Source organism: Anas acuta, chromosome 11, assembly GCF_963932015.1.
Source record: "Anas acuta chromosome 11, bAnaAcu1.1, whole genome shotgun sequence".
Taxonomy (NCBI): domain Eukaryota; kingdom Metazoa; phylum Chordata; class Aves; order Anseriformes; family Anatidae; genus Anas; species Anas acuta.
Genome location: NC_088989.1, coordinates 1,899,472 through 1,920,654, shown reverse-complemented (window position 1 = coordinate 1,920,654; position 21,183 = coordinate 1,899,472). Strand labels below are relative to the sequence as shown.

General features: G+C 44.1%; 1 protein-coding gene across 15 annotated transcripts in view; it reads left to right on the top strand.

The window, feature by feature from the left end:
• ITPR1 (inositol 1,4,5-trisphosphate receptor type 1) overlaps positions 1-21,183 on the top strand; it is a 164,103-nt gene that overhangs the window by 117,396 nt on the left and 25,524 nt on the right. For all 15 annotated transcript variants that reach the window (XM_068695039.1, XM_068695032.1, XM_068695042.1 and 12 more), the window contains 9 exons: positions 3,030-3,210; positions 3,830-4,083; positions 8,716-8,916; positions 10,949-11,059; positions 12,372-12,467; positions 13,176-13,298; positions 14,303-14,407; positions 15,215-15,407; positions 19,184-19,306. In XM_068695039.1, the coding sequence (XP_068551140.1) occupies positions 3,030-3,210; positions 3,830-4,083; positions 8,716-8,916; positions 10,949-11,059; positions 12,372-12,467; positions 13,176-13,298; positions 14,303-14,407; positions 15,215-15,407; positions 19,184-19,306 (1,387 nt within the window). The remainder of the gene's footprint in view (positions 1-3,029; positions 3,211-3,829; positions 4,084-8,715; positions 8,917-10,948; positions 11,060-12,371; positions 12,468-13,175; positions 13,299-14,302; positions 14,408-15,214; positions 15,408-19,183; positions 19,307-21,183) is intronic.

Sequence of the window (21,183 nt, the reverse complement as noted above, 5' to 3'; positions counted from 1 at the left end):
CAGGTGAGGGCAGGAGAAACACTTGGCTGCAGGGTCAGCAGGGATTTTTGGGAGCTCTCAAAGGAGGAGGCGAGGTTAAACGCTGCTGTATCAGCAGCACTTCAGGAGTGCCTTTCTGGAGCACTGCGTTCAGGTAGAGCTTTGCTGGTCCTCATGTTCCAAGCACAGCACTCGTGCTTGTGGCTGCACGGTGGTGTACGAGCCGGGATCCTGGCACACCGTGATGTAAAATGGCTGCTCCACTTCTGTGTTAAAAAGGGAGATTTTCCCAGTTTTGGTTTTGACGCTATATCTGAAAATAAGTTTAAGGATTTCTGCCATAATTAGCACCGCCAATTACCTGTAGGAGCACAACTTGCAAGATCGCACCTCTTAAAGAACAGTGCCTTTGATAGCTGGCATGTGGTTGATTCATATGTGTGAAGGTGTTAGGCATCCTGACCTAAAGCGAAACAATCATTTTGTGACAACCATTGAACGTATGCACAGCACGCACAAGAATGCTTTACTGGAAATGTTCGTTTCATTTGTTTTTTCTCTGAAGTGCAATGGAAAGTCAGTTAAGAAGCTCGAAAAGACGAGAAAAATCAAGCCTGTCAGCAAGTAACAATTACTCGCATGCAAGGTATTTCTTCAGTGTGGTTCATTAGAACGGTTCACCACTGGCTCATCACAGGGAAAATCTTCCTGTGCAGGCTCTTTAGATGTGCAGTCAGGTGACGGCAGTCACCGGCTTGAACTGCAAATCAGGGCATTTTTCAGAAAGCGGTTACACTTTCTAGAACCGATGGTTCGTGCTGGTCTGTCTGTAAAATATTATTGTTAGGTGCTTTGTTTGATACCGTGAGAGTCAAATTTCCAAGATGCAGCTTAGATACCAGCCCTTCCTCTGTGCTTACAGGCAGAGAGTAAGAGTGAACCTGGGTTTGGTCACGGGCCAGCAGCTCAGGGAAGCCACGTTATGGCATCGCTTGGTTGGGAGTGCAGTGTGACAGGGCACTAGCCATCGTCTCTGGTCGCGTGAAAGGACCAGTGTAGAACAAAAATATCACCTGGATAAGTAATCTGTCAGTCAAAGGCTGTTTGGAGAGAAAATGTTGGAATACTTGATATAAAATCCTGGATTAGAGAATAATTCTGCAAATATTACCAAATGAACTGGGCACCCAAGTCACCTCGTGTCGTGTCCCAGGGCCCTGAACGGTGTCTGCAGTTCTAAGCCTGCTGGCAGGGTGCACCTCTTGCAGTGTTGCCTGACAGTGAAAGTGTGCTCAGCCCTTGTGAGAGCTCAGGGGGAACCTTTATTGCTTCCCAGCTACATCTCCTAGACCTGGATCGCTTCCACGCATCTTCACCTTTGGGATCAACATGTTTCCACCGTGAAATTATTGTCCCTGTGGATGCCATTTACATGTATAACACTGCGTGTGTCCTGAAACGTCTCCTTTGTTTTTTTCCCTTTTCTGTTACTCGTTTGTGGCTGTTGGCAGGTCAGAAGCTGGTGGCTCCCTGCTGGTTCTCACCAGTCGCTCTCCTTCTCTAACTCCAAGTGTGCCCAAGTACGAAGGTGTGAGGGGATCTGCTGCTGCCGGAGGGCTTTCTGGTTGCATTGTTTAGGAGCAGAGCGGGTGATGGAGAGGAAAGGAAGGTGAAGTTACTGCATTGGTTTCCTGGTACCTGGTGCTACTAATTGCTTTGCTCTGTGGCACTTTAATCGAGTATTTGAACGGGTGTCAGGAGAAAGGATCCGTGTGGGTGGCTTTGCAGACGTGCGATGCTCGTGCAGGGCTCTTCTTTCCATCCTCTGCTAATCGCTAGAACAAATGAACTCTTTAAAGTTTACCTGAGGTGCCTTGGGCAGGTGGAAAGTGTTGCAGAGGTGGGAGGGCTGTCTCACGTGAGTATTGACCAGCTTCTTTAAATAGTAGCACTCCTCCTCTGTCTGTAATCAAAGCAGCAACTTTTTTAGCGTTTCAAAGTCATTCAGCGGTGTCCTGACTGCAACTGCTCGGGCATGATCAAAGGCAGGCGTCCGAGAGACAGGCTTGTGTGCTCTGAAAAGCAGGCAGGATGGATTGCTATTCCCATTTTTCTTTTTTTTTTTTTTCAATAAATCGGGTTTCATTCCTATTCATCATGTAAAGCTGTTGGGTTGTGAGCCGCTGCAGAATGCTAACTAATTTCATAATACTCTGCATAAGGTGACCCACTTACAAGTTCATCCTTCAGTCATGGTTAAGCTCTGGTCCTGATTTACGTAACAGCATATTGGTTTCATCAAGAGTTGTCTGATGCCTTACTGTGTTGGCTCCCTTTTGACCTGTACGTGATTTGTATTCCCTTCTACTTTAGGGTCAGCTTTCTGTCTGTGCGTATGGGCAGACGAGCATTAATAAACCTTCTCGAAACCAGTCAGCGCTCTGAGCTCTTCTGTCACTTACAGGCATATTGGAGTAGGAATTAGAAGGGGTTTTAAGAAATCTGCAGACAGGGCAGCGGAAACTTAGCACAAAATATCCCTTGTTACATGTGCCCTGTTTGTACGGTTTTGGACTGTGATTAATATCGACTGCTGCATGCTATGAGTCACGGTCCCTTTGATTGAAGCTTGGGAGGGCAGGCTGGGCAGGCTGCTGCTTTCTCCTCTGTATTTTTTCATATTGTTTCGTTTCTGAACTGCGAATCGAATTATAGGTAATTCCTTTGTCCTTACCTTACCTTGATTTGTTATACTTTATTCTGCTGTTGAGAGAAAAGTATGCCGCCTAAATGTATGAGGGCTAGCATGATTTATTGCACTTGCTTCTTTAAAAACACATTCGGAAGTTATCAATAAGGGAGCTACCATAGCTGAGAAATGTTGGCTTCATTAAAAATAAGGTTTGAGTTTCCATTTTTCTAGGTTTCAGTTTACTGAAAGCTAATTAACTTTCCAGTCCTTCAGGATGTCACACCTTGCAGAAAGGTGAAATCATCTGTATTCAAACCTCTGTATGAAGATATCTACCCTGTTCCTCTCTCTCTTGTAGCATTCGTTCTTCTGCCGACTAACAGAAGATAAGAAATCTGAGAAGTTCTTTAAGGTTTTTTATGATCGCATGAAAGTAGCACAGCAAGAAATCAAGGCTACTGTCACAGTCAACACTAGTGACTTAGGAAATAAAAAGAAAGATGAAGACACAGACAGAGATGTACCGACAAGAAAAAAAGGTAATCCCCAGTCGTTCCCTTTCTAGAGTGACAAGGGAGTAAAGTGCTGTTTTGAACTCATTTCAACTGATTCAATAATGCTCTGATCTCTGATCCCACAGAGCAAAGTTCAGAGATCAGTGGTGCCCTGGCTTGGGATTTGAAGAGCTTCATCCCCTCTTCATCCATTTGTGAGATTGCACTAGTGAAATGATGAAAAGTATTTCTGAGATGAGACTCTGCCACCTTGTCTCTCGTGACAAGCTGCCCAAATCTGATTCGTAGTAATGACCCTGGACTGTAGGTTGTGGTCAGTGCCTTCTCTAACAAAAACTGGAGAAATGCTCATTTTCTTCTAGAGCAGGTGCTCTTATAACTCCTGCTAGTGCTAGATGTGTGTTCCCTAACCAATTAATATTGGAATTTGTAACTTTAATGTGGTTTGCATAAAAGGTGTGAAGAGATGGCGTGACATCCTTCTAAACTTGGGACCCTCACCTCACACTAAACGTACTGACCAGAAAGAGCTGCTGGTGAATAGCCAGCCTGTGTGTGGGACCATAATGGGAAACGTGTGAATAGATTTTCTCGTCCTCTCCGTTCAGTTTGCCTAAGGAAGCTCTGTTCTTATGTATTTTAGCGAGAGAGCCGATGACCCAAATTACAGAGGAAGTCCGGGATCAGTTACTGGAGGCCTCTGCAGCTACAAGAAAGGCTTACAGCACTTACCGGAGGGAAGCTGATTCTGATGACCATTATTCGGCTGGGGAAGGAGCACAGCCAGCAGCAGACAAGAATAAAGATGACCTGGAGATGAGTGCTGTGATCTCAATAATGCAACCCATCCTCCGTTTCTTGCAGCTGCTCTGTGAAAACCACAATCGGGATTTGCAGGTACAGTCTGACTGCTAAGCAAGAGTGCTCACGTAGCTTGTGCAGTCACTGCTGTCACATCAGTCTCTCTAATCCCCTCCCTTTCTATATGGATACATAAGTGACTGGTTTCCTTGGCCTTTAAGGTAATCCAATAAAAGTATTTGTATGTTGCTGGACAAATACGAGTCCGGTTATCTTGCAGTCTTTTCAATGCATATAAAAGGTGGTGGGATCACCATTTGAAGTGGCTTTTTTAAAATTACACCTAAAGCAAGCAGGTGTTCTGCTGTGAAGTTACCGATCCTCTTTGAGAGGGGAAAGGGGAAAGAAGAAAGCAGTGGGAAAAGAGAGCACTGAGACTTTGGTTCCAGCAGCCTTTAAGCACGTGCTTGCTTCTCAGTGAACAGCTCATGTCAGTGACTGCCGTACAGCCATCCATGTGCACAGAATTGAGCGTGCTGGGGTGATGATAGGAAAGCCTTAGCTAGAGCTGAGTCTGGGAGGGAGATAGGAACTGTGCACAGGCTAGTCAGGATCATCTGAATCCCAGAGAAGGTGATGCGATAACTAATCCTGGAAGCCACTTTCAAAGATCATAAAAGCAAGAAGGTGACTGGGAGTAGTTTTGGATTTATCACTGGAGAAGCTGATGAAATGCAGGATAGAGAAATAGGCATCAAAAACCCAACGGGTCGGTCCTGGGAAGCCTCCTGTTGCTGCCCCTGCTCTGAGCAGAATCCAGAGGTCTCTGCCACCTTCAGTGGCCTGTGATGTTCTGTGGTGTGTGTAGCATTTCAGTAGTGAGGCTCATCTGATCTGGCACATGCCTCCACAGGAGATAAGATTTTTGCTTGCAAATGGACTGTAATTAACATGATTTTCGTTCCGCGTAACCACTGCCGCTGGTTTAGAATTGAACGTGAGGAGCTCGAGAGACGCGGTACAATGCACTAAATGCCCTCATAAAGGAGCAATAATTGCCTTGATTGCATATTGTTGTGCTGTATGCCAGAACTGTAAGACCCTGTGTGAATGCTTTTCAGACCTGCCAAATCACTTCCGCCAAACTTGAATGCCCTGCTGCTGGCAATATCTGAAATCCAAGCTGTATGTTAATGTTTCTGTGTGATGAACGTGTAATTCTTCCAACATTTTGTAGGTGCTGAGGTTACGTACACCAGGCCTTCTCCTAATTTTTCACAAACTATTTGATCTTTGTTTTGTCAAACAATTTTCATGCCGTTAGCAATGTCGGAGACAAGTAGGACGCCAGTTTTGCGTGGCAGTAGTCCAAACCGCACGCGCAGGATCCTTTCTTGCTGCTGTCTTTGGCTAGGCACTGAAAGCTATAGGAACAAAATTGAATTCAAGCCAATGAGAAAACTTGGCCTGAGCTATTCGCCGTCCTGAACAATTAAATTCCCCAAGCATCTAGTAGCTGCATTCAGCTCTGGGAGAAAAAGGTTAAAATACAAGTAGAAAGAACAATTTTTCAAAAATAATGTTATTACTGCTGGCCTGCCTTGATGCTTGCCTTTCTCCTGCAGCACCGAAGCAGAGGTAGGAGTGCGTGGGGCTTCCAAACCCATCTGCAGCTAGCAGGTTGTAATGGAACCCCTATCAGTATTGCCAAGGGGTTCACTACATAAAGCACTAAATAAGGCTTGTTCGTTGTTCTGGAAGTTGTACATCCTCCCAGGTTACAGAAGTGAGGTTTAGATTTGGGTGATTCCTCTTCACTTCCATTAGCACAATTACAGCTCTGTCGAACCCGGCGTTTGAGGAGCTGTTGCAAAACATCAGGCTGCTCGCAACTGCTAAAAGGGGGAAATGCAAATCGCCTCTGTGAGAGCCTGGAAGGGGTGTGCTCAAGTGAGGCAGAAGCCTTTGAAATGGCTCGCTGAGTTGCAGTCCTGTGCCTTTTGCACCACTCTTCTTCCTCCTGGAGCAGCCTGTGCACAAGGCAAGGAGCAGCCCTCCCAGCCACCAACACTCCAACACGCAGCTCCAGTGCTGGGCTCACTTCTCCCCATCAAGACAAAATTGTTATTGCTTCAGTTCTTTTCTTACCGAGTGGCTTATCCCTGCAAAATAGCATAAATATTGTAGTAATATGCTAGCAAGTCGTGCTAAGATGAAAGCTCTGAGCCAGTAGGCTAAATACTGCTTTTGGGCAAAAAAGAATGAATTGACGTAACTTTTCTTGTTGGTTTTTAATGTTTGTTTGTTTCTGTTCCTAATCGCTGAAGGCACAGCGTAGGTTATGAAGAAGTAAAGCTTTGCCTGCTGCAGAATGGTGATTCAGTGATTTGGCTGGCAGGGCAGCACTACAGCGTGCAGAGAAGGAGCAGGTTCAGCTCGTCATGTTTTAGGCAGGAAGCCTGTCTGAGAATTAACTTTTTAAGACCAATACAGACCACAATATTCAGTGAAAAATACCTTGCCGTACTTGATTGCTAGTAAAGAAAAATCTGATCACTTAAAAATCTCCCTGTGCTGAGACTTGGCTCTAATTTGTGTTTCCTTTGCAAAGTTTTTTGCAGTCAGGGATCGGGTTTCTGCTAAAACAAAGGCCGTCCAATGACAACACTGAGGCTTTTGGGGGAATTACCGGTGTAAATGGTTGAGCTCTTCCTTCCAAGGATGCTGTGCTCATCCGTGCTTGAACAACGTGAGCTGGCGTTCTGCAAGGAGCCAGCTTTATTTTTATCCGGTGTGTTTTCTCTAAAGGGTGCTCAGCTTTAGGCTGTGGATGGGGAAGCAAGTTCCCCGCCAGCCCAGCGTGCTGCTGAGGCATTAAGGGCCTGCTGCAGGTGCTGCCTTCCCAAACGTGGCCATGCCAAGTTGGGGGGGGGATGGCAGCATGAAGCATCTCCAGAAGGGTGTTCACAAAAGCAGGACTTTAATGACTGCCGTTGAGTGCACTTCATCCCATCGGAAAGTGTTTCTCTCTCTGATGACTATATAGGATGCTTAAATTTAAGCAGTGTGAGTGCTTTTTCCTGCTTTCTCCTCCTGATCCCACAAGCTGCATATTTTTTCACGTTTAGCTGAATCTGCAGCCCCATCACTCTTCATTGTAGGCAGGGTCTTGCAGGTGGTGCCTGAGGTTCATCCCTCTGGACATTACAGGAGGGCACGTGTGATATTAAGGGTTGTGTTCCCATGTCGTAGCCCTCGGGATGGTCTGGGTGATAGGAAACGAGCTGGGGCTCCAGCAAATTCCCTGGGACAGTCCCAGTGCAGAAGGACTTGTTTTCTGCCGTATTTTCCTTCACCATGTTTAGCCATCTGACGCTGTCCTTTTGCCTCCTGTACCTCATTCCCCTTCTTTCCTTTCTTTTTATTGACTTTGGATCAACAAGTGAAGCTATACATCAGAACAAACGCCATGCCACAGGAGCGTTTTGTTTCCTAGCTTCCGATATTATCCATGATTTTTGCTCTTTTCCCGGAGGGAAGGGAAGAGCTCTGATTTCTGTAGCATCAACCTTTCTACTTTCTGACAAGTTAATCAAAAGTCAGGATATTAAATGAGCAATCAGTTGAAATGTGCTGAATCACTGTCACCTTTACTCTGTATTCAGAGACAGCGTTTTCCTTTTTTAGCTTAGCCTTCAATCGAATCTGGCAATTTCTCAGTCTGCTTGCCTTAGAAGACTTATTAGTCTGACGCAGCCACCAGAGGCAATCAGTTAACAGCGCTCTGCTGCAGGCTGGTAGAAAAGGCTGTGCTGCTTCCCTGGTCCCATGCATTTTGTTTGTCAAAGGGTTTTTTTTTCCACCTTTAAAATGAAATGTTTTATAACCTGCTAGAATTGAGCCAGATAGGAGATCTCCCTGCTGAAGCTGCTAGGATAAGAAAGCGGTGGTGTCGATGTTTTCACAGAGCACTGCTGGGAGCGTACTGACAAATAGCATCTGAGTCACTGGGAAATTGTTTTTCATTAATTGTCCCTCTTTGGGTTCGTTTTTTTTTTTTTTTTCTTTTTTCTCGTTTGGAACACAGGAGAGGGGAAACACGTTTAATCCATGCTGATAAGCCTGGTGTTGCATGAGAGGAACTGCTCCTAATCAGCAGCTTCAAGCAGGGATTACGATAATTATGTGGGAAGAAATGCAATTGAGAGAATTGCATTTAAAGGCGCTCTCCTCCAAGTCATGCAGCCAGGTGCCTCCTTGCCATGCAGGTGGGGCTGCTGTGAAGAGCCAAAGCCAGGGAACTGCATCTTCTGTCTGGGAGAAAGGTCTCGGGAGGAGTCTTCAGTGATCATTAGTAGTGAAATGTAGCGCGTAGGGTAGGAAGAAAGCTTCCAGGCTCAGAGGAGCCTCCTGATCTGCAGTGAATTGCCTATTCTGTGTTGCTGCTTAGTGCTCTAATGGATGCACTCTGTTTATTACTTGTTGTCTTCTATAAAATTTGAAGCCAACAAGCTGCTTCGGAGAGCGGCACGTTGCAAGCAAGCCCTGGAAGAGTCTTAAATTGCTTGTCCAGGCTCCTTGTAATGAAGTTCCAGTGAAATTAGAGCAATATACCATGCGGTGCAATTGCGGGTTGATGAACTTAATAAAACGTTATGATCCAAACATCAATTTGTATGCCTTTTTCCTGTCCTCCCCCCTGCCCTGGCTGTGACACTCTCCCTGCAGAATTTCCTACGCTGCCAGAACAACAAGACGAACTACAACTTGGTGTGCGAGACGCTCCAGTTTCTGGACTGCATCTGTGGAAGCACAACTGGAGGACTTGGGCTTCTTGGTCTGTACATAAATGAGAAAAACGTGGCGCTGATCAACCAGACACTGGAAAGTTTGACCGAGTACTGTCAGGGGCCATGCCACGAAAACCAGGTAACGTGTCTGTAGCTGGACAAAGCTCACCCTGTCTCCCCATGCCTGCAGCGTGCGCTCTGCTGGGCTCGGCTCTCAGCCTGCTCAGTTTGTGTTGTCCTACACTGCTACTCACTTTGCTTGCCTGACAAAGCGATTTTGGTTTGGCTGTTTTTTTCATTATCAACTCATAACAATCACCTTCTCCTTCTTGGGGCTTCCCCCAAGGAGTTAAACCACTCAAAGCATCAGTCAAAATTTTTCTGTTTCTGCTAGGATTTAAGTTCGTGTATTAGACATGACAGAGAGGGAGAGTGGGAAATTTCTGTACTTAAAATCCGTTAGAGTAAAATTGTCACTAAAACCAAGCCGTGGTGCCCATGGTAAATGAGGCCAGCAATGAGGCCCCCAGCCAAGTGGGAGAAGCTGGAGCTCTGTGGCCTTGTTAATGACGGTGATAACCCTGGGGTGGGGCTCGAGGCTCTTCTCAGATTTTGTCGTTTTGGTAGCCCCAAGTGGGTGTCGCTGCTGCCTGCCTGTGCCAGCACCGGGGATGTGGTGCTGGCTCCGAGGAGCCTCTGCCTGGCTGCCACTGATACGTGACCCTGTGAGCAGGATGCTCTGGAGCAAGCGTGGTGGTTTGAGCAATGACATTACAGAGAAGGCAACTGGGGAACGACAATAAATCGATAAATATCAGACTATCGGGTAAAGCAGTTACTGACCCACGGCTGGACCTGGTCTTTTCTGTGGTTCTGTGGCTAAATGGCTAAGAATGAATCCAGGAAAATGCTTTGTCTGGATAAGCAGGAGTTTGTAGCTGCTCCAGAACTGCAGTTTGCTCCAGTGGGAAGGACCACAGGGCAAAGCAGCTGCACTGCCTGGCTCTGCTTTCCCATTCATCGCCCCACCTCCTCGCCTGGTGTACAGCCGCGTTTCAGAGCAGCACCACCAATTAAGCAGTCCCATGCTTCTGCCCTTGCTCTGAATGTGATTCTTGCTATAATTGTTTCAATTAGGCAAATGAAGTCTGAAGTCTGAAAGTCTAGAATAACTGTAGATAACAAGAGATAGCTACGCCTAAATAATTTTCTAAACTCTGGCTGCTCTTTGGTATTGACTCAATAACACGCGCTCAGGATGCGTGAGAGGAGAATTTCTGCTTTGGGCTGGCAAGGTCTGATCGTCATCTCTTCCTTTTAACACACGAGCCTCTGGGATTAGAAAATGGATATCTGCTGCTTTTCTGCATTTGCATTCTGTTGGAGTCTTAGTATGCTACAGAAAGACTAGAATATGACTTTTCCAAAGGTCTTTAAGCAAACCTGTCCTTTGAAGCACTTTTGTCTGTCCAATTGTAATTTACAGGAAAGCTAAACAAAGCGTAGTGGGGATGACAGAGATGTTCAGGTGAAATCGTATTTATGCAAAAAAATGCATGAAGCTTTACGTGTCCGTTTATATTTTATCTCTGTAATACAGACCACAGACTAGGTGGAGTCACCACCTTTAAATGTGAGAATGCATCTTTGCAGAGGAGCTCAATAAGAGAGCAAGGCTGTGCAGCTGGAAGCAGCAAGCTGCTGTCTGTACGTTTTAGTTACAGGCAGCTATAGGAGCAAGGTTACAGGGCAAGCATGAAGGATATGGGAAGTCACATTCTTTGATTAGATGGCTCTGAAGTTGGTGGTGTTTGGCACAGCTAAACCAAAGATAACTCTCCCTAACCTTAGTAAAAGTGTTCTGCCTCAGCTATTTATTCAGCCTGAGCACTTTGGCATGTAAATACTTAGTTTATCAACTGTGGTGCTTTCTGCTTCCTGAGTCTGGGTGGTTTCAGTAGGGCACGCCATGGCTGATTATAGGAAAAGCTTGAAACAAAACGCTTTTATCTCTTGTTATTCCACTGTCTGGAGTATTGTGTTCAGTTATCCATCTTAAACAGCTTACCAGGTGATGAAAGAGCTAACTCTTCTGTTCTGGCTGCATCACCAGCCTAGGCTTCGTTTGTAGTTAGACAATTAGTGAAGTTTGATTAATTTTCTTTGGACAGAACTGCATTGCTACTCACGAGTCCAATGGTATTGACATCATCACAGCATTAATTCTCAATGATATCAACCCTTTGGGAAAAAAGAGGATGGACCTTGTATTGGAACTAAAGGCAAGTGAATGTTTTGTGTGATCTTCGTTCACATAAGCGAGATGAAACATAATTTTAGTGTTGGAATAATGTGGGTGTTTATTATATCCCAATAATCTCAAGTGCCAAAAAGTTATTTGCATCAGAGAGCTGAACATAGTGCCCAAAGACTGTCTGTCACAGGCAATATCATATTTGAAATGATAACACGGAGTCACCAGTTTTCAAATGTGGGTGACTGCAGACAATCAAGATGTGCTGAGGAGTCCTGAAATAATTGCCTGTTAAAAATTTAATTCCAATTAAAACTTCTCTGTTGGTGAGCTTTTACATGTACAATGGAAGTAAAATTTATCATGCTACATCTAGGTCCCTAATACTTGATTGCTGCTGTTAAATCAGTTGATGTTTAGTCATCAAGATTTTTTTATGGCTATTCATATTAATGCTGAAATAATAAGCCCTGGTGCTGTTTTCAAAATACCCTAGCAGGTTGTCTTCTGGCTACAGTAGTCACAGAGTACTCCTACTTCAGCATTTGTTTGAGGAGTATTTCCTTTCCGACTTATTGTCCTGTCGTATAGTGCAATGTCTCGTTGTTTTCCGCTGCCGACTCACACCATTATTATGGGTAGTGTGGCTTTTTTATTATTCTAAATAAAAAATGCTTTTAGACTCAATTAGCATTATACTTCAAAATTAAATACTTTTATTGGTTTTTATTGTCAGTCATGATGGATTTTAATCTTAATTGTTCGTATTAAAGTAGTCTGGTGCCTTGTGGTAGTTTCCCATTTCCTCCTCCGATTTCTTGGCATGAGCAGGTCGCAGAGTAATTTTCAGCTAAAAGCAGCGAAGCACGTCTGTGTCTTCAGCCTCGGCTGTCCTTTGATTTAATCAACAGAATCTTGAGTAAAGCTGAGCTGCACCATTGTGGGGCTGAAAGCCTGTAGTAATGCTGCAGCATTTTTAACACTACAAAATAATACACACAGCTTCAAAACCTCAGTATTTGAGAAATCTAAACCTTAATTTGGTGTTCGCTGATAAATAGGGTTTGGGAAGTAAACGGATTTTAAAAAACAAACGAGCAATAAAAAACCCACCTCAGTTGTACAGCCAGATAATTAGATAGGAGGGAGTGCTTGGCACGCTGAGGCTGTAGGAGCCCTGCCGTAGTTCCAGCCGCGTGGCTCTGCCTCGCCTGGTGCTTGTACTCCTAGAAACCAGGTATCTCGAGCTCTTCTGGGCAGTGAGTGTGGAGGAGCTGAAGCTGGGTACGCTCTGCTTGTGACTCCATGCAGTGACTGGTGGTGTTCTTCCTTCCCCTCAGAACAACGCTTCAAAGTTGCTCTTGGCAATCATGGAGAGCAGGCACGACAGCGAGAATGCAGAGAGGATCCTCTACAACATGAGGCCCAAGGAGCTGGTGAGTCCCCGGGCTGCCCCGACACTCCCGACTAGGTGTCGTTGTGGGGAGAGTCCAGGCGCTGCCCAGGAGGTCTGCATGCAGGTCGCAGACAACTGCCAGTCCTGGCACGGGATTGATTGACTGAATGAGGTGTTTGCTGGGCATGGACCTGGTTAGTCCCCAGAAAGCAGGAGCACTTCGGTTGTGCCGAGTGCTCCGGAGACAGCTGCTTTGCTGCTGCATAAGGAAGGGAAGAGAGCATCACCTTACGCTTTGGAATCCGTGTAAAGAAATGATTTGAGCACAAAACAGATATATTGTGACCTAACAGCTGTTCAGTAAACTCTAGCAGCATTTTGGGCTGCTTAATGTGTTAATTGGTGAAGACAGACAGATTCAAAGTACCCCTGAAACACTGACAGCTCATCCAAGTGTGTGTAGTTATGGCAGGGGCCAAAGATCAGATGTGACGTAGTGTGCCATGAGTACAGCCCGCAACTTATTACTTGGTGGGAAACGTAGAGTTTGGTTTCTCGTGTTGATGAGCCAGGCTGAAGATGCTGAGTTCAGGTCTCCTGCTTTGTCCTGGATGTTGAAGCCCACTGCCCTTCCTCTTGAATGTGTATGGTCAGCTTCCTTTCGCTTCTCTAAGAGCACCAAATGCCTTAGCAGACTTCAGCCCTCAAACTGAGCTGTCTCTTCATTGGCCTGTGTCTGTTTTTCTAGGTGGAAGTGATAAAGAAGGCATACCTACAAGGCGAAGTAGAATTTGAGGATGGAGAGAATGGGGAAGATCTTGCAGCATCTCCTCGGAATGTGGGGCACAACATTTATATATTGGCTCATCAGGTAGAATTGAATCCGCAGCATTTGTTAGCACTAAGTGACACAAATTGTGAATAGCAAGAGATCTGCTTTTCACTGAAATTGTTTTAATGGCTCAGAGACGAACTCACTGCACGTTCTCGTTGTATAAGAGCCAAATCTTATCTTTAAAATAGTCAAAAATGAAACTTCTGTAATGAATAAGAAACTATTCAGAGTTATAATGGGAGACAGGCAGCTTCTTGACCAAGGTTCTGAGGACACACGATTCAAGTTCTTGGCAGAACTGGGGAGCAAAATATTATTTTTCAGCTGTATCAGAAGTTACTTTCTACTTCCAAAGAAATTCTTCTCATGGATCACTTAAACCTTAAGCAGAAATCTCACTCTGCTTTTATTGTTCCTGCCACGTTCTCTGTCATCATTTACGTTGGAGCTGGTCAGGTTCACTGCATTGATACAACGTGGTGTTGGAAAGGTCAAAGACCAAGGGGAGAAAAAAATCGAGGTCTATTTATATAACGATGCTACATAGATCCCTCCATTAGAGACTCCTTCTTCCTTTTGCATCTGAGAAAAAAACACTCATGCTTTAAAAGTAATTTAGAGCATCCAGAAGCGTTTTTTGAGCAGTGTTCTGTGAATCTGCTTTTTAGATGATGCAAACGTTCTCCTCCATCCCTGCCTCAGCACATGAGCAGTAAGCACACCTTTGAATTAGGGTGGGTGTAGAAGGATAGACTGAATGTGAATGGTCAGAAACTTTCACAAGTCAGGCAAACGGTGGGAGAAAATGGATAAAAGAGGAATACAGCATGGATATTAAAATATATATTGGAATCTTTCTGACTTGCTCCCAAAATAGAGCTGCAGGGTGTCTGGTTGGAATAGAACAAGCCTTCTGTCAACTTTGCCCTTTCTTAGCAGCTGACTGCGTACTATGTCTTTTTTTATGCCAAAAATCAGAAATTTAATATCATAGAGAGACATCTGGTGTTTCCCACTCCCTTTGCATTCCTTTATTTTAGTTGGCTCGTCATAACAAAGAGCTGCAGAACATGCTGAAGCCGGGAGGTCAGATAGAGGGAGACGAGGCTCTGGAGTTTTATGCCAAGCACACGGCACAGATTGAGGTAAAGGGAAACACGGGGGGTGTGGGGAGATGTGGTCTTCTGGGGAAGAGCAGTTTGCAAGGAAATCTGTGTAAGGAAACAACAGTTACATTATACATGATATTTTGATTGAACTGACTACCTGTGTGGACTGTCATCTTTGACATAAGAACTTTTTTTGACAGCCTCTGGGAGGGGAGCTATTTTTGAGCTGTCATGTGTGGGCTTTAAGATGGAGCTGAGCAGAGCTCTGTTGGCAGGAGGAAGTGTAACTTCACTTATGTTACATTTTGGCCGGTACCATTGCTTAATCCATAGTTAGCGATATCTTCTGCCATTCTTTCTGTATTAAAATGAGCGTTTGGCCTGTGGTACAGTCAATCTGAGATGCTTTTAAAAAGTAAAACATATACAAACACGGAGACTTCACAAAACTCTGTAATAAGCAAGATAAATATAACTGTTACTCTTTATACTTTCCTGCTCAATGTGTGGCTAAAACTTGCTAAGATTCCTGAATCGGGTGACCAGATTGTGCTGAAATTCAGAGCAGCTTTGGTGCAGGATTTGCTGGGCCCCTTGGAAATCCCAGCTCTGAGCAATATTGCCAGAATAAGACCACAGCATGGAAATTATCAATCTTGGAGCAAAATGTAGGCCTGCTTTGAAAGGTAAATTGGCTGAAGTCTCTGTCAAGCTGCTGTTCTACAGAACTGCATCCAAGTTCTACACGTAGCTGGTTTCAAAGGGTGCAGAAAATGAAAGCAGACAAACCAAGAAATAAAAACATTTTAAACTAGGGAAAACTCCAATAAGACTGTTGTTCAGATTGTCAGGTCGGACCGTACGATGGAGCAAATCGTCTTCCCTGTGCCCAGTATATGTGAATTCCTCACCAAGGAGTCCAAGCTGCGGATATATTACACCACGGAGAGGGATGAGCAAGGCAGTAAGATCAATGATTTCTTCATGAAATCAGAAGACCTCTTTAATGAGATGAACTGGCAAAAGAAATTGCGAGGTAAGTGGCTGTTACGAGTGTGGAGGGTTACCAGCAGAGTACTTAGGTCAGGTTTTAAAAATTTAAAACGTTGACTTGATAGCAGATGGTTCCCCAGTGTGGCAGCAACCTTGATGATTGTTTGAAAGAATCTGCTCCTCTGCACGATGGCAATATGCTGTAATGAAATCAAGCTTAACGCCACAGCAATATGGACCAACTGGAGGGGATCCAGGGGAGAGCAGTAAGAAAGAGCACGGGTCATCTTTTTTAAGATGCAAGAGAAAGGAACACATTTGTGGAGGCTTCGCTTAAATGAGCTGGCATTTGGTGGTAGGGAGAAATGAAGAGGGCCAAACTGAAGAAAGCAGTGGTCTGTTCTCCCTGCCTGCGCTGGGTAAACGCAGCAGTTCCCTTGCGTTGCAAGAAAGAGCAAGGCTGGGTAACGCAGCACAGACGTGGGCTGCCTGTGGTGGGTATGGCATCTCCAGCAGTGGAGGTGTTTAAGAAGAGGTTAAACACACACTTTCCAGTGATAATTAAAGTTAATCCTTTCTGTGGGCAACAAGTAGACTAGAGGACGTGCTGATTCCTTCCAGCCCTGTGATGCTCAGATGTCTGAATGCAAATATTTTCAAGCACTGCTTTCCCTCTGAGGTTCCCACTGGCAGCTAGGAAAACTTTTAAATCTATATTTTACTCCATACAGTGCCACCATTTCACCCAGTAAACTTTCTAGCTTGTTTGATTAAAATTATAAAAAATAAAAAAATTATTTTTTTTGCTGAAGGAGAAATGTTGTGCGCCAGGCTCAGTTTCAGTGGGCAGTGGTTAGAATTTACCAACATTGCCACTCGGAAATGTCAGATAAAGTGGTTATTTCCTCCTTGAGTCAACATCTGCCATCTGATACCCCAGTTGTTCCCCATGCTTGAATCAGCTAAAGACCAGTTATTAGTGCAAAAGCGCAAAGAGTTCAAGACGGCCACCGAAACCTGCCTGCAGGGCTGAACAAATCTACAGCGGTGTGGTGGCAAAGCTTTTCCCCAATGGAGACGTTGGTGGTACTCAGTCAACACTGCATATAGTAGGGGGAAAAAGGGTTGAGAAGGGTTCAGAACAAGATTGTTCTTGTTCTGAAGGTAACTTGTAATGAAATTATTCCTCTTGTTGAAATCTCCAATTACATTTTGCCCTTTCGATCTGCACCTCTGAGAAAAGCCTGGATTCTCTCCGTTTGGGTGCTTAGGCTCAGTTCACAACAGAGCTTATGGTGTCTTGCACATTTGGCAACAGAAACTCAGTATTTGCTTCAGATAGTTGGGGCGTAAGTATTTCTATGTTTTCTTCTAATAAAGAAAAGCAATTGTAATTTTGTTTAAAATTACCAAGATCAGATATAGGCGGGCCAGCCTGAAACTTGATCAGCTCTATTTAAATTTAGCTCTACTGAAATTTGTCATTTTTATGAATACTACAGTAGAGCTATTTCCACTTAACAATGGATTAATACTTCTGTCAGCATCAAACCCCCCAGTAAGCTGCTTCCTAAAATGACTTCTAAGAACTCTACAGGAAAGATAGTTATGACATGTTAAACAAATGGGCAACTTTGTGTTTGACAGCATCCATATATTCTGTTGGATTTTGCTGTTTAAGTCTCGATTTCTGGGTTACTTTAGTTGTCTTCAAGGCAATCTCCAAGCAAGCTGTGAAGATATCCAAAATTAACAGCAGGCTGCAAATTAATCAAGATCTATATGCAGAAGTGGAGAATACTTGTTTTTTCTTTGAAGAACTGGAATTTTTCATTAAGATTATAATCCTGTTACACCGTGCAGGAAATCATTCAGCCTGTTTCCTAATATTCTGGTTTCGTTAGGCCTCTGACTGATAGTCCACATTTATACATCTTCAAGGCAGGTTTGTGTTTTTGCGACATGACAGGCTGGCAGTGCTGTGTTGTGCTCATGTGATCCACTCACAGTTTATTGAAACCTGAGAAAGACATCAGCCCGAGATGTTAAACTTGGCAAGAAACTTTTCTCTAAAAGTCTTTAAAGATTATTTCCACCCCTCTTCAGCTCCTGGGGCTAACTCATGATCTGAGCACCATAAGTCTCTTGAGGTCTTAATAAGGAACTCAGAAGAGCCTGCCAAAACCAGGTGGAGGTGCTTCATAGGGCAGGTAGCCTGTGCCCACCCCCAAATAGCAGTGTAAGGTAAATTCTGGAATTTTGTAATGACCCTTTGTATAAGAATTACATACAAATTGATTCAACCTGCTTACAAAATCACTCAGAAAAAACAGATTGGGAAGAGAAGTAATACAGAATGCAATGCCTCATGTATTCAGGACACTGCCACATCTCATTCCATCCGAGCTTAACGTGTGCCTTGCTAATCAGGTGCAACGAAGCTTTTATTCTTCCAGTGACTGGGTGCCTTTTTGTCGTCCTTTCCTTTACATTCAGCTGTTCAATGCATATGCTTTTTATGTGCATTTCAAGTCAGTATAATGAAGCATTGTATAACTCTTTTAACCCACTTTTTTGCTTAGGATGCTAGACGAGGTGATTTACTGAAGAGAGGTGGTGATGACTGTGATGCTCAGAACTGCAGCATTCGTTAATTTACTCTTCTTTGCAGCCTCAGAGTTTGCATTTTAATCTTCCCTAAATTTCACTGTGAGCTTCTTTGCCTTTGCTCTTCGGTATCTGTACGTGTTACCTCGTTCCAAAAGGGAAAAGTATTCCTTTCTTTGGAAGAATTTTTAATAGATTTTTCACTACTGTAGATTTCAGGAGTACACAATTTGCTGCACAATAAGCCTGCAGGAGCTAAATTCTGGGGGATTTTGCCTTGATGCAGAGGGAATTACTGTGAGGCAGCTTTTTAGCTGTCCTTTTCATCTTCTTGTCCATGACCACTTCAGAAAATGAATCTTTCTGCTTTTGTGCCTCTTGATTCTAGCTGCAGAGATTATTAATTTTAATAAGACTTTTTTAAAGGCATTTGTATGTATTTGAAAATACACAGCTATTTAACTGTACCCCGAGCTCTGTGCGGTTACATACGTGCCCTTTGCCCACGGTACAGAGGGAAGGCCAGCTGAGCTTCAACTGGTTTATTATTTTGGGGCTATATTGGTCTATTATCAGCTTGAAGTAGAGTTGTTTTATTTGCTTGGCAGCCAGTCCTAAACATTTTAGCTTTATTGTTATGTCGCTATGCTGCATTTTGTGTCTTAATTGTGCACCTAGGCCTTTGCTGTGTTGCTTCTGGCTTGCTGCAGTGGAAAGGAAGCCTGAATGTGGGCAGGCACTGAGGCAGGGGAGCTGCTGCCAGCAGCGGTAGCAGCACAGCTGGGAGGGATGGGGCTGAATCTCACCGATGTGAACGTGTACACATTTTCTTCCTCCTAACCGTTCTCTGTGTGACTCTGAGTACAAAGTACGTTATTAGGGGAAACCTGAAGTCCTTGAACTCTTGTATTTCTGAACTTGTTCTCATGCTGCTGCTAAATCAATTCATGCTAGGAAATGCTTTCCTTTGTAACATTAGTCCTTTGCCTTAAAGCACGATCTAAGAAACTGGAAGTACCCCAAAGATAAAGAGTAATCAAATAAACTTCAGAATAAGCAATGAATACTAGTGCTGTTGATGCTGTGCTTTTGGGCAAACTGAAAATAATCAGCTTGATGGAAATGTGTTTTTGTTTTTTGTTTTTTAATATAGACGTCTTGTTTTTTTTAAATGCTCCATTATTAATACAAATTATTTTTGTTGTTTTGCAGCTCAGCCTTTCCTGTACTGGTGTGCTCGCAACATGTCCTTCTGGAGCAGTATTTCCTTTAACCTGGCTGTCCTTATGAACTTGCTTGTAGCATTTTTCTATCCATTCAAAGGAATTCGAGGAGGTACCAATATTTGACATATAAAAATATATGAACAAATAAGGTCTGATGAGCCAAATCCTGTCCCCCATTTGTCTGCACGTCCCTATTAACTTCAGTAGAGACTGTAGAACAGAAATTGTCTTTTTTTAATTGCTTTGATTTAAATTATGCTATTTTCTGACTTTTTCTTGGGGCATTTGTAAAGAAAATGTAGAGCTATGCTTTTTCGTAGGGCAAAGATTACCACAGACAGACATCTACTTTTAATTACTTGACTGTTCTACTTCGTTTTAAAATTCTGTAACGAAGCATTGAACTAAGAATACGAGAAATGTTAATTTATTGCTTTTCTTGGACTTGCATTTTTTTAATGCCATTTTCATAAACCTTCATGGCTACATAGCACATCAGGAGGCCTGTGAGTGTTGTACAGAGTTGGGTGTGGGAGCTTGCCTTGAGGTCTGGCAGGTGAGACGTATGAGAAGTGACCTGCCTCGTGTCTTGGAGGTTGTTGGAGGATGAAGAACAGGAGCTTGGTTCCCTTCCTGTTGTAGCCTCCTCAGGAGCACCTTACCTCTGCGAGTGCTTTGAGCAGAGGTTGCCTTAGGGAGCACGAAAGAGTGCGCCAGCCTCATCTCCTGGCTCAGGAACAACCTGCATTTCCCTGCCATAAGTGGGTAGCAGCTGGGCCTGCTATCATCTCTAACATAAAGTATGGGTTAACATGTGTGGCTCATGGGAGATTGCACAATCTTGCTGTAATAGCTCTCATGGAAGTTGCTTTTGATCCAAACAGTGGGTTTGTGCGACGGTGGTGGTTCTTAGAGCCAATTCAGTAAATACTTCCAATAGGAGCTGATTAGATTCAGCTGCTCTTCCTTACATTCAGCCTCTGCAAAGAGACGCACCGTAGGGCAGATTGATTGGTGGATTCATGTCAGCAAGAATCAGAAAATCTGGAGAAATATTCCTGCAAAGGCTCTATCACAGCTATTGCTTGCAAAGCTGGTATGGAGGAAGCATCTGGATGGGAGCTTTTTCCACATCTCTGTCAACTGGAGTATATAAGGACCCCAAAAGCAAAACCCCGTCCTGGAAAGGGTTATTCATGTTCAAACTTTCACTTCCCTTTCTTAAATGTTCATGATGCAACAGGGCCAGATAGATGCTTATCTCTTCCCATTGAACTTCCCTCGGCCTCTTTCTCTTGCTGATAGCTAACTACAGAGCCTACAGAAAATACAGCTGAAGGGCAGCAGTAGCCTCAACGTAGGAAAGTTATCGTCTGGGCTCTGTGTGCAACATAAAAGCCACTTCACACTCTCTGCGGCTCACCAGTTAATTTGAGGAGAGCTGTCATTTTGTCCAGGTGGTGTTTGGTGGTAGCTGACTTAGCAAGGGAATAAAGACAACGAGCACGGAAGGCTGGTTCTGGGCTTCTCCATCCTGAGCATGCTCAGGTAAAGCGTGTGGGAAAGTACGGGATATATTAGACCAAAGTCTGGTGTTCCTGAGAGAGGGAAGAGGATAGATAACTTCTGGAACAGGCTTGGGTTTCAGCAGCTGTACCTCTGTGTCACACTGTGGGGTGGCAGACCTCGGGGTCACGCCACTTCCCTTCTGGCCAGCAGCTGGTTGAAAGGGCTTAACCAGCATGAAGAGCAGCTGAATTTTCTGTCTCCAGTCTCAAAGATCACAAGTTAAAATTTAAAAGTCTGAATTAATGGCTGCTAGCAAAGCTGGTAATTAAACAAGTTTGTTGAGACTACAAGTTGCAAGACTGGGGGGTGCGGAGAATCATTTGGCATTTTGTACGTGCCCTACCCTGCATATTTGAAATACTTTATCAGGTAACATTTGATAAAATCTCTTCCTCTACGAGTTACAATCAGCCATGT